A 14,879-nucleotide genomic window follows, 5' to 3' on the forward strand; every position below is an offset into this window, starting at 1 on the left:
ACCATGTTGACCAGGATGGTCTCTCTTGACCTCGTGATCCACCCGCCTCAGCCTCCCAAAGTGTTGGGATTACAGGCGTGAGCCACTGCGCCCGGCCTATTTTTTTAATAAACATTTAAAAAGAGAAAAACTAGTGCCTGATTATTTTTTTCAGCCTTGCTTCTGGCACTCAGTGGTCTCTTCCCTTGTTCCGATATATTCTTCATCCTTAATTGCATGCCACATTATTGGAACACTAAGCACGTGGGAGTTGTTTATCCTGCTGCTCAAGGTCATCACCAAGGTCTGATTGCAAGAATTAATTGTTACACTATGTTCAAAGCCTGTTGCTAGGGTATTATGAGAGATTCCATTGTAGTCTTTGATGTCCAAGAGCCCTCCTCCCACCCACTGCGGCCTGCCCTGCCTTTCTTTTTCTTTTTCTTTTTTTTTAAAGATGGAGTTTGCTCTTTCTGCTCAGGCTGGAGTGCAGTGGTGCGATGTTGGGTTGAAGCAGTCCTCCTGCCTCAGCCTCCTGAGTAACTGGGATTACTGGCATGTGACACCACAACCAGCTAATTTTTGTATTTTTGGTAAAGACAGTTTCACCATGTTGGTCAGGCTGGTCCTGGACTCCTGACCTTAGGTGATCCACCTGTCTCACCCTCCCAAAGTGCTAGGATTACAGGCGTGAGCCACCGTGCCCACCTGTAAAATAAATTCTTTTGGCTTTTAATTTTTTTTTATTTTTATTTTATTTAAAAAGACTAGTCAAGTGCAGTAGTGAGAAGGGGGGAAAGAGTAGAACAAGGAGTTCTATCTGTAACTGACTGTGAACAATCAATTGAGATAACTCACTACCTTCGGACCAGCCGTGGCTCTTAATTTTAATGGTAGTGTCTATAATACTTTGACTTCCTCTTCCCTTTTATTTACAAAATTTTTAAATTGTTAAATATTTTGTGATTTTTTTTTCCCCCTTTATTCTCTGATTCATGGCTTTGCTGTTTCTTTCATTCCTATGTGTAGGTTCAGTGGTCACCTCACAATGAGACTATTTTGGCTTCCAGTGGTACTGATCGCAGACTGAATGTCTGGGATTTAAGGTAATTCATGTATTCATTACTCTGTATATATAATTATTTCCTTTGTTGACACTTTGCAAAGGTAATCTGTTTTAACTTTTTAAATTATGCTTTTGTGCTAGTAAAATTGGAGAAGAACAATCCCCAGAAGATGCAGAAGACGGGCCACCAGAGTTGTTGGTACGTTACAAGCATTGGACAGTACTGAAATAGTCTATAATTTAATGTCCTCTCTCTGTATTTGACATCTTTATTTTCTTCCTTCTTACAGTTTATTCATGGTGGTCACACTGCCAAGATATCTGATTTCTCCTGGAATCCCAATGAGCCTTGGGTGATTTGTTCTGTATCAGAAGATAATATCATGCAAGTGTGGCAAATGGTAAGGGTCATTTATTTGGGGGAGGTGAGATGAGAAAGCCATTGAATCAATTTACATTTATATGTTTTATGATTACAGCTACCATCTGTGTTCATTTTACTCCCAGGTGTGATTTTAAGGCTTGTCTATACTTTGTCATTTTTGACTGCCCACTCGCATTTGGTTATCCCACTGGTATTTTAAATTCAGCTAAACAAAACTGATCCTCTCTCCCACTTCTCTTTTTCTCCTGTTTCCTCCTCCTTTCTTTATTTTTGTTTTGTTTTGCTTTGATTTTGAGACAGAGTTTAGCTCTTGTTGCCCAGGCTGGAATGCAATGGTGCTCACCGCAACCTCGGCCTCCTTGGTTCAAGTGATTCTCTTGTATCAGCCTTCCAAGTAGCTGGATTACAGGCACCTGCCACCACACATGGCTAATTTTGTATTTTTGGTAGAGGCGGGATTTCTCCATGTTGTTCAGGCTGGTCTCAGAACTCCTGACCTCAAGTGATGTGCCCACCTTGGCCTCCCAAAATGCTAGGATTTTCTTCTTTTTTTAACATGGCTCCAATATTTTCCCAGCTAACCAGACTTGAAAACTCAAGAATTTTTCATGTCCTTCACCTTTAGTTCTAGTTCATTTCCAAATTTCATACCATCTATCTGCAGTGTTTCTCCTATCTTTCCTAATCATCTTACAAGTACAAATTTACATACCCAAAGGAGGTGTGTCATATCATAGCATCAAATACTACCATTTCTTCAAGAAACCTAGCTAGATTTCAAAAATATTCCCTATCTCTACCTCAAAGAAGGTAGTCACCCTCCTCAAATTTTCAAAGCACTTCAGTTTAATAAAAATAACTGATGTCTCATATTAATATTAAAAAACAGTTACATTCTGGAGATAGATGGTGGTTATGGTTATACAACGTGAGTGTACTTAATGCCACTGAACTGAACACCTAAAATAGCTAAGCTGTTGAATTTTATGTTATATGAAGTTTACCACAGTTTCAGGGTGGAAGAGAAATTCTTGCTCTTTTGTCCAGGCTGGGGTGCAGTGGTGCAGCTCACTGCAGCTTCCACTTACCAAGCTAAAGTGATCCTCCTACCTCAGCCTCCCTAGTAACTGGGACCACAGGTATGTACTACCCGGCCTGGTTAATTTTTTAAGATTTTGTAGAGATGGAGTTTGCCATGTTTCCCAGGCTGGTCTTGAACTTGTGAGTTCAGGGAATTTGCCCACCTCCCAGAGTGCTGGGATTACAGATGTGACCCTGGCCCACAATTTTTTTTTTTTAGGAATTGCATAACTTGATGGTTGTCTGGTAAATGCAAATAATTCAGAAGAAACTGTAGATCTAGTACCAGAATAATTTTTGACTCAGCATGAGGAGGGGGGATATTTTTAGTCAATACTTTCATAAAATGGAATAGCACTATTAATTAAAGACAGAAATAAAATGTTTGTGGCCTGCCAGATTAACAGATTGTACTACATCCATACTTATCTTTTACCTCCAAATACCATCATAATATCTATACTTTGTAATATTACTATCAGCTTATCAAAAAGAAAGATGATTAGGGACTGTGCTCAGTGGGTCACACCTGTAATCCAAATACTTTGGGAGGCCTAGGCGGGAGGATCACTTGAGGCCAGAAGTTCTAGACTAGCCTGGGCAACAAAGAGACCCTGTCTCTTAAAAAAAATCAAAAAATTAGCTGGGCGTGGTGGCTCACACCTGTAATCCCAGCACTCTGGGGGGCCGAGGCAGGCAGATCACAAGGTCAGGGGTTCAAGACCAGCCTAACCAACATAGTTAAACCCAGTCTCTACTTAAAAATAACCAAAATTAGTCGGTCGTGGTGGCATGTGCATGTGGTCCCAGCTACTTGGGAGGCCAAGGCAGGAGGTTACCTTGAGCCGGGAGGTGGAGGCTGCTGTGAGTCATGATGGCATGTGCGTTTAGTCCCTGCTCTTTGGGAGGCTGAGACAGGAGGATCCCCTGAGCCCAAAAGTTTGAGGCTACAACTAGCTGTGATCACACCACTGCACTCCAGCCTGGATAACAAAGTGAGACCCTGTCTGTAAGAGCAAGAAAGAAGTAGGGTTAGGCTTATAAGATATTCATGTCATGCTGCTAATAGGGGAAAGCAGACTGAAGAATAGCATGATGGTATTCCTCATTTTAAAAATTTTGTGTATCTAGGCTATATTTAGAAAGCTGTTTGCTAGCCAGGCTCATGCCTGTAATTCCATTACACCTATAATCCCAACACTTTGGGAAGCCGAGGTGGGCGGATCATGTGAGGTTAAGAGTTCGAGACCAGCCTGACCGACATGGAGAAACCTCATCTCTAAAAATACAAAATTAGCTGGGTGTGGTGGCGGGCACCTGTAATCCCAGCTACTCAGGAGGCTGAGGCAGGAGAGTCGATTAAACCCGGGAGGCAGAGGTTGTGGTGAGCTGAGATCTCGCCTTTACACTCCAGAGCCTGGGCAACAACAGTGAAATTGTCTCCAAAAAAAAGCTGTTTGCTAAAATGTTGTTGGTTTCTTTTTACCTTTCTGTATTGTGGTTTTTTTGTTTTACAAAAACGATATGTTAAATGTGTAACAAGAAAACAGAAAATTCGCCTCACTCTCTAATAAATCCATTCAGTATTAATACAGAAACTTAATAGCTGGGCATGGTGGCACACACCTGTAGTCCCAGCTCATTGGGAGCATGGCATGAGCCCAGTAGGCAGAGGTTGCAGTGAGCTAAGATGGCACCGCTGCATTCCAGCCTGGGTGACAGAGGGAGACCCTATCTCAAAAAAAAAAAAAAAAGAAAAAATTAAGTTCAAGGTTAAACTAGATCCCTGCAAGGCCATCACACCCATTCCGGGTTGTTAACTTTATTTGGTGTTTTTAACATTGTGGTAGATTAAGTAAATATTTGGTCTTTGTCCTACTTCTTGGCACAGAGCTCCTCAAAAACACTTGGAGTTTGCAGAGTGCTAGGAGTGTCTGTCATTCCTAATGATCCACTTTGGACCACACCTGAGTTTGTTCTACTGTAGGGTGACTTTTGTGGGGCCCTTAGATAGCCTCATGGTGGATTTAATCAGAAAGGCCAAACACTTGATTTGAGAATTAAAACTTGTTGGCACCACTCATCAACCTTGGGATCGCAGGGCTAGAGATTGAGCTCTATAAAAACTCTTAATTTGGGCTGGACATGGTGTTTCACACATGTAATCCCAGCACGTTGGGAAGCTGAGGCAGGCAGATCACATGAGGTCAGGAGTTTGAGACCAGCCTGACCAACATGGAGAAACCCCATCTCTACTAAAAATATAAAATTAGCCGGGCGTGATGGCACATGCCTGTAGTTCCAGCTACTTGGGAGGCTGATGCAGGAGAATCCCTTGAACCTGGGAGGCAAAGGGTGTGGTGGGTGGAGGTTGCAGTGAGCAGAGATCTGAGCTATTGTGCTCCAGCCTGGGGCAAGAAGAGTGAGGCTCTGTCTTTTTAAAAAAAAAAAAAAACTAATTTGATGAGCTTCCAGGTTGCTGAACAACTCATTAACATGCTGGGAGAGTGGCATGCTTGGAGACTTCATAGAAACACTGCAGCCCCTCCCCATCTTGGCCTATGCATATCTTTCATGTGGTTCCTCAATTGCATCCTTTATTTAAAAAATAGTAATAGTAAAAAAGCTTCTGGATTCTATGAGTCATTCCATCAAATTTTTAGACCTGAGGAAGCAGTAGTGAGAACCCTGAAATTTGTAGCCAAATGGGATACAGTGTGTAGGTAGCCTGGTGCCAAGGACTTGTAACTGGCCTCTGAAGTAGGGACAGTCTTGTCCAAAGCTAACTTCAGGTAGTGTCAGAATAGAATTGACTTGTACTCCCATTTTAAGTGTGCAGTTCAGTAGTCTTCAGTGTATTTACAGTTGTGCAACTATCACCATAGTCAATTTGAGAAAATTCATTTTAAAAAGAAACCGTATACCCGTTAGCCATCATTTCTTTCTCTCATTCCCCCAGCCCTGAGCAGCCACCAATCTGGATTTGCCTATTTTGGACACCTTATATAAATAAAATCATAACATATGTATGTAACTGGGTTTTTTTTTGTTTGTTTTTTTTTTGGGGGGGGGGGGGGGGGCACACACTTTCTTTGCCGCCCAGGCTGGAGTGTAGTGGTGCAGCCTTGGCTCACTACAACCTCCACCTTCCAGCTTCAATCAATTCTCATGCCTCAGCCTTCCAAGTAGTTGGGACCACGGGTGTGCACCACCACACCTGGCTAATTTTCGTATTTGTAGTAGAGATGAGGTTTCACCATGTTGGTCCGGCTGATCTCAAACTCCTGACCTGATGTGCTCCCAAAGTGCTGGGGTTACAGGCATGAGCCACCGTACCTGGCCTGACTGGCTTTTTATTGCCAAATAATATTCCCTTATATTGGATTCGATATATTATTTATCCATTTGTTAGTTGATTAATATTTGGATTGTTTTTACTTTTTGGTTCTTATTAATAATGTCTGGTTAGGCCAGGCGCAGTGACTCACTCACGCCTATAATCCTAGCACTTTGGGAGGCCAACGTGGGCAGATCACTTGAGGTCAGGAGTTTGAGACCGGTCTGGCCAACATGGTGAAACCCCATCTCTACTAACAATACAAAATAAGCCAGGCATAGTGGCAAGCACCTGTAATCCTGTAATCACAGCAACTCGGGAGTCAGGCAGGAAAATTGCTTGAACCCAGGAGGCAGGGGTTGCAGTGAGCTGAGATTTACGCCATTGCACTCCAGCCGGTCAACAGAGTAAGATTCCATCTCAAATGACTATAATGTCTGGTTAAAGAACTCAAGAATGTTGGTTATGAAGACAAATAGTATCCACACTTCAGTCTTGTGGGAATGTCCTAATCAGGGGCCTGTGGACCAGCTGTCTATTTTTATTGGAACATGGTCATGCTAATTAATATTTTATACCCATTGTAGGTTGCTTTCATCCAACAACGGCAGAGTTGAATAGTTGTAACAGACTGTGTGGCCCAAAAGCTATATTTATTGTCTGGTTCCCTGGCCTAATCTGTTGTTGAAACCTTGACTTTATGAAGTCTTCATGTTTACTAAATTCTTTTTCTTGTTTTTGGGCAGGCAGAGAACATTTATAACGATGAAGACCCTGAAGGAAGCGTGGATCCAGAAGGACAAGGGTCCTAGATATATATGTCTTTACTTCTTGTGATTTTAGACTCCCCTTTTTTCTTCTCAACCCTGAGAGTGATTTAACACTGGTTTTGAGACACAGACTTTGTTCAGCTGTCCCTCTATATAATAGGTACCACCAGTATGCTATTAGCCCAAACAGTGGCTGTTTTCTAAATATTAATGGGGGAGGGGGGCTTGATTCAGCAAAGCCACAGACTTACATTGAAATTTTCTTCAGGAATTTTCTAGTAACAAACCCAGGTCTAAAGTAGCTACAGAAAGGGGAATATTATGTGTGATTATTTTTCTTATGCTGTATCCCCAAGTTTTTCAGACTCATTTAAGTAAAGGCTAGAATGAATAAGGAATAGAGCCAAATGAGGTGAAGTAGGTGTCTGAGCCATGAAGTATAAATACTGAAACTTGTCACTTTTATTCAGGAAATAGGGGAGATTCAAGTCATATAGATTCCTACTCAAATCTTGACACCTGACTTTGCAGGATGCACATTTTCATACGTAGACCAGTTTCCTCTTGGTTTCTTCAGTTAAGTCAAAACTACATGTTCTCTTTCCCCATATATTTTTGCTCGTTAGTGTATTTCTTGAGCTGTTTCCATGTTGTTTCTTTCCTTTCTGTGAAATGGTGTTGTTTTTGTTTTTGTTTTTTTTAACTTGGGACCACCAAGTTGTAAAGATGTATGTTTTTACCTGACAGTTATGCCACAGGTAGACTGTCAAGTTGAGAAGAGTGAATCAATAACTTGTATTTGTTTTAAAAATTAAATTAATCCTTGATAAAAGTTGCTTTTTTTTTTTAGGAGTTAGTCTTTGACCACTAGTTTGATGCCATCTCCATTTTGGGTGACCTGTTTCACCAGCAGGCCTGTTACTCTCCATGACTAACTGTGTAAGTGCTTAAAATGGAATAAATTGCTTTTCTACATAACCCCATGATGTTGGGTTTTATTTAGTTTAAAACATCCATCAAACACCAGTCTCTGGCTTTAGAAGAGTCATTCAGGTGAAAGACATAAAACAGTGAATCAGAGGTGGCACAGATTAGTCTTTGTTAAGGTAACATTTCTTTGAAGTCCATCTCTAAAGAACTACAAGGGCTTTCAAGAGTGTCAAAGGCAGTTTGGTAGAGAGAATTTAAGGCAAAATTTAAATTTGGAAAAGGTGCTTGAACCTCCCAGCATGTTTGTCACTCGGGCCTTTACTTAGAGGTTAGAAATAATAGGCTTTGAAAGCCTTTATCACCAGATGCAATAACCAGATAAAATGTCTGGTTCTTTCCAGTCACTTAGTTTTGTTGTTGTTTTTTAACTGAGCAGATCATGCTGACCCAAAACCACTTTCATGAGTTAAGATCTTTGGGAAAATCTGAATAGCCGTAACCGTCAGGTTCAAATCTCTATTGCTTTCTTTCCTTTAAGTCTAGTTGTTTCAGAGTATAGTGAAAATGACCCTGACACAATTTTTTTTTTGAGACAGAGTTTCGCTCTTGTTGCCCAGGATTGCAGTGGCATGATCTCGGCTCACTGCAACCTCTGCCTTCCAGGTTCAAGCAATTCTCCTGCCTCATCCTCCCAAGTATCTGGGATTACAGGGATGCGCCACCACGCCCAGCTAATTTTGTATTTTTAGTAAAGACACGGTTTCTCCATGTTAGTCAGGTTAGTGTCAAACTTCCAACCTTAGGTGATCCACCCTCCTCCGCCTCCCAAAGTGCTGGGATTACAGGTGTGAGCCACCACACCTGGCCACCTTGACACAATTTTAAGAGTAAACTATTTGAGTCAGCATATCCTTTAACAAAAAGTAAACTTTGTGAAAGTATTCATTTAATTTCTAACACTGACTGGCACAAAAGAATGCAAATTGTAAACCCATGTGCAATGGAAATTGGCTATCTTTTTGACTCCACATGTGCCGCCCCTCAATGTTTTTGGTTTGGGTCAACATAAACATTCTTTAAAATACTCCAAGATGTGTCCATACATTGATCCTTTACTCAGCACATATGTATGTGAGGATTGCTGCTGGAAGACAGAAGGCTTATTTTTCCTTTCCTTGATGCACTGAGATTAGTACCAACAGCAGATGAAATAGAATCCAGCAGAGTTGTCTGGTGTTCTGCCTCTGGCCAACTCCAGAATCTTTTTAAGCAGGTCAGCCAGTATTTGCAACTTTCACAGGATGATTGCTTGCCAAGTTTCTGGCACTCTTGTCTGTTGGGAAGAGTACGTCCAAAGGGTACTTAGTGATCTTCTAAAAAGTGTTCTGGTGTTTCTGGGTTACAGATTTGGCCATATGTTTCTAAACAGCCCCTGTAAGATTGAAAGAGAAAAAGTAAGTTTATACTTTCTGCAAGTTAAAATAATACAGTAGAAAGTTTGTAACATCTGAAGGTTAGTTAGTGCAGGCTTTGTTGAGGAGATTGTTACAGTGATTTTTGGATGATCAGGAATGACTTTCCCCTAGCAAATATTTGGATGCCTCCTATTTATGAAATAGAATGAATGGTAACCTATGTGATGGTGATGGGTGGGATAGCTACACGTTTTCTCTGCTAGGTTAACTTCTTACAGGTATTGTTACAACGCCTGAAATCCTATAATTTCGGTTCTTTGGATTAGTCATTGTCTTTTCCAGATGGTACTTTTAATCTGATCCACACAAATGCATTTAGCAGATCATTGTATTCAATTGCAAGGTTATAATTTCCCAAACATTAAGCATAGTGTCAGTCATATGTGGATTAAAACATAGTATAGGCTATGCTTGGTGACTCACGCCTGTAATCCCAGCATTTTGGGAGGCTGAGGTGGGCGGCTCACCTGAGGTCAGGCGTTCAAGAACAGCCTGGCCAACATGGTGAAACCCCATCTCTACCAAAAATAAAAAATTAACTGAATGTGGTGGCACATGCTTGTAGTCCCAGCTACTCTGGAGACTTAAGACAGAATTGCTTGAACCTGGGAGGCAGGTTACAGTGAGCCAAGATGATGCTACTGCACTCCAGCCTGGGCAACAAGAGTGAGACTCTGTCTCAAAAAAAAAAAAAAAAAAAAAAACCAGTATAAGAAAATCCCCGAGGCCTGGCATGGTGGCCCATGCCTGTAGTCCCAGCATTTTGGGAGACCAAGGCGGGCAGATTACTTGAGGCTAAGAAATGGAGACCAGCCTGGCCAACATGGTGAAACCCTGTCTACTAAAAATACAAAAAAATTAGCTGAGTGTGGTGGTGTGCACCTGTAATCCCAGCTACTTAGGCTGAGGCAGGAATACCACTTGAACCCAGGAAGGGTAATTGCAGTTAGCCCAGATCATGCCACTACTCCAGCCTGGGCAACATAGCAAGACCCCCCATCTCTACTAAATAAAATTTTAAAAGAAAATCCTAGAACATTAGAGCAACAATTAAAATAGTTGCTTGTGAATTTGATGTAAATTTAAGAAATAAAATTTACAGACATCTGTATAGTGTACAGCTTGTCATGGACTTTCTTTTATTTAGTTTCAGGGATTCTGGGACTTTTGAAGAGAACATAACAGTAAAATATTCCGGGAGGGATCCTCAATAGGTGATTGGTCAGAAAGATGCCTTCAGTGATATGAACATCTCTGCTTCTACCCAAAACCACAGTGTTTGAATATTACATAAGGAATTAATGGATAGATAATGTTGATTGTTTTTGATAACACAACTGCCTGCTCTTGTAAGGAAGCTGAAAATAGCATGTGGGTAGGGTAGGGTTAGGAAAGTATGCCCAAAGCCTAGATGCCACAGAATTCCTGGTGATAATAAGGCATATTTTGAGTCCTACTAGAAACTGAAACATTCCAAATGAACTTTTGAATGCCTGACCCAGGTATTTTGGAGGTACAGGTTATCCCCTTGTCATTAGGCACCCTTAGGGTTTTTTCGTTTGTTGTTTTTGAGACAGTCTCACTGTCAACCAGGCTGGAGTGCAGTGACACAATCTCGAGTCACTGCAACCTCTGCCTCCTGGTTCAAGCCATTCTCCTGCCTCAGCCTCCCAAGTAGCTGGAATTACAGGCGCCCACCACTACACCAGGTTAATTTTTTTATCTTTAGTGGAGATGAGGTTTTGCCATGTTGGCCAGGCTGGTCTCAAACTCCTGACCTCAGGTAATCCACCCACCTCAGCCCCCCCACGTGCTGGGATTATAGGTGTGAGCCACTGTGCCAGACCTGTTTTTATTTTTTTAGGCATTAATTAGTATTGTTAAGCTTGGAAAGCAGTAACAATGCAAATACCACTCTTCTCTCTACAAGGATCACCTTGAGACTTTGTCTCCATTCCACCTGCCTGAGAAGTGGGAGCATCAGCCTGTTCCAGGTTCTTGGGTAGCATAGCCCTTTAATAAAAGAGAGCCATTTTCCATGTGTTCGTGGATAAGCCCACTTTGAAAATCATTTCCCAAATCCATTTTTTGTTTTTGACTCTAAAGTAAAATTTCCCCTAGCCCTCCCCACCATCCCCTCAGCCAGTGTTGGATGAAATTTGTGTAGCCGCAGAAACTGACTTATAAGTAGAGAGCTCTTCAGCAAGACTGAGCCTTAGCTGCTCCATCTCTTTGTTTTTCTGTTGCTGGAGTTGCACCCCACTTCTTAACTGCTTCTGGCGTTCTTCCATTTCCTCCAGCTGTTCCTGCATGAGATGGCCAAGAACATTTCTAATGAACGAAACAATAAAAACCTGATATTGTCCACTCTTATTTATAAAAAACACTTTTGTTCATTGTTTAATCTTCATAGTAGTATTGAGGCTGGTATTTATATGATAGGTTCCAAAACAGGTTCAGAGAGGTTGTGTCTTGGAAAAAAGTGACAATGCTTTTGAAAATGGTGACATCATAAAAGGAATCTTGTGTGTTAGCCACAACTTGCTTAATAGAATTCTGAGAGGGTGATCAGGCACTCAGAGGGAGTTTTTAGTATTACAATCTTAACTTGTCATTGAGGAGGATTTTGGTTGTGAAGTGAGTGAGTTGAGAGTTTCATATACCTCTCCATATGGCAAGTTTCTTTTTGTTAAGATAATTGATTTTTTGTTTAAGTATCTGTGCTGATGAGGTGAGCATGATAATTGGTAGTTTTTTGTATATACTAAAGTTGAAATTAAGTCTTTATGATCAGGCGTGATGGCTCACGCCTATAATCCCAGCACTTTGGGAGGCCAAGGTGGGCGGATCCCTAGGTCAAGAGATCGAGACCATCCTGGTCAACATGGTGAAACCCCGTCTCTACTAAAAATACAAAACATTAGCTGGGCATGGTGGCATGTGCCTGTAATCCCAGCTACTCAGGAGGCTGAGGCAGGAGAATTGCCTGAACCCAGGAGGCGGAGGTTGCGGTGAGCCGAGATCGTGCCATTGCACTCCAGCCTGGGTAACAAGAGCAAAACTCCGTCTCAAAAAAAAAAATCCCTGCCTAGGATGCATACCTGAGGAATAAAGTAAGGAAGATGTCAGCAAGTCAGTCTCTGGTTTACCTGCCAGCTGGCATGGATCCTTAAGGAAGGAGGAGGGAGTTGGTATCTTTTAAAGGGACAGTGACTAACAGATTTTGAAGAATACTAAGGAATCCAGTTGGGGTACATGCTATTATTAGAAGGATCTAGATAATTTGTCCTCTTGAGTCATATTTGACATTGTACCTGTGGCACATCAATCTGCACTGTTTGATCCTCTGGCTGAATCTCAGCTTTCACCAACATTGTCAAAGGACCTTTTTTAGTACCCAGCCATGCCTAAGAGTGTGTCATCTGAAGAGGGAAGCATCTGTGTACTGCTGTTTTGATTTCCCAGTCCTCACTACCTACCAGATCTGTTGATAAGGCATAAAAGTACTTGATTGGAGGCCGGGCGCGGTGGCTCACGCCTATAATCCCAGCACTTTGGGAGGCCGAGGCGGGTGGATCACGAGGTCAAGAGATCGAGACCATCCTGGTCAACATGGTGAAACCCCGTCTCTACTAAAAATACAAAACATTAGCTGGGCATGGTGGCATGTGCCTGTAATCCCAGCTACTCAGGAGGCTGAGGCAGGAGAATTGCCTGAACCCAGGAGGCGGAGGTTGCGGTGAGCCGAGATCGTGCCATTGCACTCCAGCCTGGGTAACAAGAGCAAAACTCCGTCTCAAAAAATAAAAAAACAATAAAAAAAAGTACTTGCTTGGAAAGGCAGTCAGCACTACCAGTGATAAGCTATGACAGTGGAACAGCCTCACTGAAATGAAGGCAAGATTGCTACAGTGGCGTTGAGGATGATCTCTCTTAATCCTGTGTTAACTACTAGATTAACTTTCCAATCAATTCAAAATCCTTCAAAGGCTTTCCATTTTAGTGGCATTCAGACCCCCCTCTAGTTTGAAACCTACCTCCAACTTGAACCTCCGTTTTCCTTCCATATGAGCATTTTTATCTAGCCCTGAACTAGTACTGAAGCCACTAGTCATATGAGTCATTTCAAATATGACTAGTCTCAATTGAGGTGTGATGTAAGTGTAAAATACACAGCAGATTTCTAAGAGCACACACAAAAGAATGTAAAATACCTCAATATTTGGTACTGATTACATGTTTAAATATATGTGCTGGGTTAAATAAAATGCATTAAGGTTAATTTAACCTGTTTTTTTTTTTTTTTTAATAGAGCTACCAGGACATTTAAAATGACATCTGTGGGCCGGGCACGGTGGCTCAAGCCTGTAATCCCAGCACTTTGGGAGGCCGAGGCGGGTGGATCACGAGGTCCAGAGATCAAGACCATCCTGGTCAACATGGTGAAACCCCGTCTCTACTAAAAAACTATAAAAAATTAGCTGGGCATGGTGGCGCGTGCCTGTAGTCCCAGCTACTCAGGAGGCTGAGGCAGGAGAATTGCCTGAACCCAGGAGGCGGAGGTTGCAGTGAGCCGAGATCGCGCTATTGCACTCCAGCCTGGGTAACAAGCGAAACTCCGTCTCAAAAAAAAAAAAAAAATGACATCTGTGGCTTGCAGTGATATTAGCACTACTGTAGCCTGACCAACACAGATCTCTGCCTGTGTGTTCTTGCCACTTCTTTCACCTACACAGCCAGACCCTTGTTCTCTGCTGCCTTCTACCTACATACAACTCATTTCTCAAGGGCCAGTACATGTCTGTCTACAGTAGCCCCCGCATTTGCATTGACAGCATTCCCAATTTTAATTTTCTACCTAGGCCAAAGACAGAGAAAGGATACATTCTCCAACTCAGGGAAGAGGGAACTGCTATAACAGTAGTATGAAGTACTAGGTGCTGTGGAAAATAGGAGGGTTATCTGTCACACATTAAGAATATCAGAAGTGAGGCCAGGCGCAGTGGCTCATGCCTGTAATCCCAGCACTTTGGGAGGCCGAAGCGGGCAGATCATGAGGTCAGGAGATGAAGACCAACATGGTAAAACCATCATGGCCAACATGGTAAAACCCCATTTCTACTAAAACTACAAAAAAATTAGCTCAGCATGGTGGCACACACCTGTAGTCCCAGCTACTCAGGAGGCTGAGGCAGGAGAATTGCTTGAACCCAGGAGGCGGAAGTTGCAGTGAACCAAGATCAAGCCACTGCACTACAGCCTGGGTGACTCTGCAAGACTGTCTCCAAAAAAAAAAAAAATGAGTAAGAGTTAAAGGGGAAGAAGTCTAGTCCATTAATAATACTGTAGTATTATTAGGCTCATGTTATTAATCTCATGTTACATGTGAGGGTGCTGAGCCACAGAGCTTAAGTAATTTGTCCAAAGTTTCCAACTCAGTGATAGAGCCAGGATTTGCCATTGGCTTAGAGCTGATACTCAAGGTAATAGACTCTATAGTGGTTCTCAGACTTCTTTGTGAAACCTCAAGAGCTGGCCAAATTGGAGTGTCCTTGGTACTTTTGAGTTAGAGAAGAACTCCACTTTTACCTGTTTTATACATTGGCATTCTACATTAAATTCTCTGGGGGAGAAGGTCCATGGCTTTAGAGAAAACCTTTTTTTTTTGGAAACTACTGGTCTAAAGAATACATAAAACTGTTTAGTCCCAGCCGGGCGCGGTGGCGCGTGCCTGTAATCCCAGCTACTCAGGAGGCTGAGGCAGGAGAATTGCCTGAACCCAGGAGGCGGAGGTTGCGGTGAGCCGAGATGGCGCCATTGCACTCCAGCCTGGGTAACAAGAGCGAAACTCCGTCTC

At 42.2% G+C, this 14,879-nt stretch overlaps 2 protein-coding genes across 3 annotated transcripts in view; one reads left to right on the plus strand and one right to left on the minus strand.

Moving 5' to 3' along the window:
- Positions 1-7,595, plus strand: part of RBBP4 (RB binding protein 4, chromatin remodeling factor) — a 24,801-nt gene extending 17,206 nt beyond the window's left edge. For both annotated transcript variants that reach the window (XM_032246775.1, XM_032246774.1), the window contains exons 9-12: positions 1,009-1,085; positions 1,187-1,244; positions 1,336-1,446; positions 6,594-7,595. In XM_032246775.1, the coding sequence (XP_032102666.1) occupies positions 1,009-1,085; positions 1,187-1,244; positions 1,336-1,446; positions 6,594-6,659 (312 nt within the window). In that variant the 3' untranslated portion in view covers positions 6,660-7,595. The remainder of the gene's footprint in view (positions 1-1,008; positions 1,086-1,186; positions 1,245-1,335; positions 1,447-6,593) is intronic.
- Positions 7,596-8,471: 876 nt separating this feature from the next.
- SYNC (syncoilin, intermediate filament protein) overlaps positions 8,472-14,879 on the minus strand; it is an 11,891-nt gene continuing 5,483 nt past the window's right edge. The window contains exons 2-4 of the mRNA XM_032246776.1: positions 11,204-11,328; positions 10,959-11,035; positions 8,472-8,979 (exon numbers count right to left, since the gene is read on the minus strand). Coding sequence (XP_032102667.1) covers positions 8,969-8,979; positions 10,959-11,035; positions 11,204-11,328 — 213 coding nt within the window. The 3' untranslated portion in view covers positions 8,472-8,968. The remainder of the gene's footprint in view (positions 8,980-10,958; positions 11,036-11,203; positions 11,329-14,879) is intronic.

This window comes from Sapajus apella, unplaced genomic scaffold (genome assembly GCF_009761245.1).
Source record: "Sapajus apella isolate SASKATOON/1434 unplaced genomic scaffold, GSC_monkey_1.0 scaffold62, whole genome shotgun sequence".
Classification (NCBI taxonomy): Eukaryota; Metazoa; Chordata; class Mammalia; order Primates; family Cebidae; genus Sapajus; species Sapajus apella.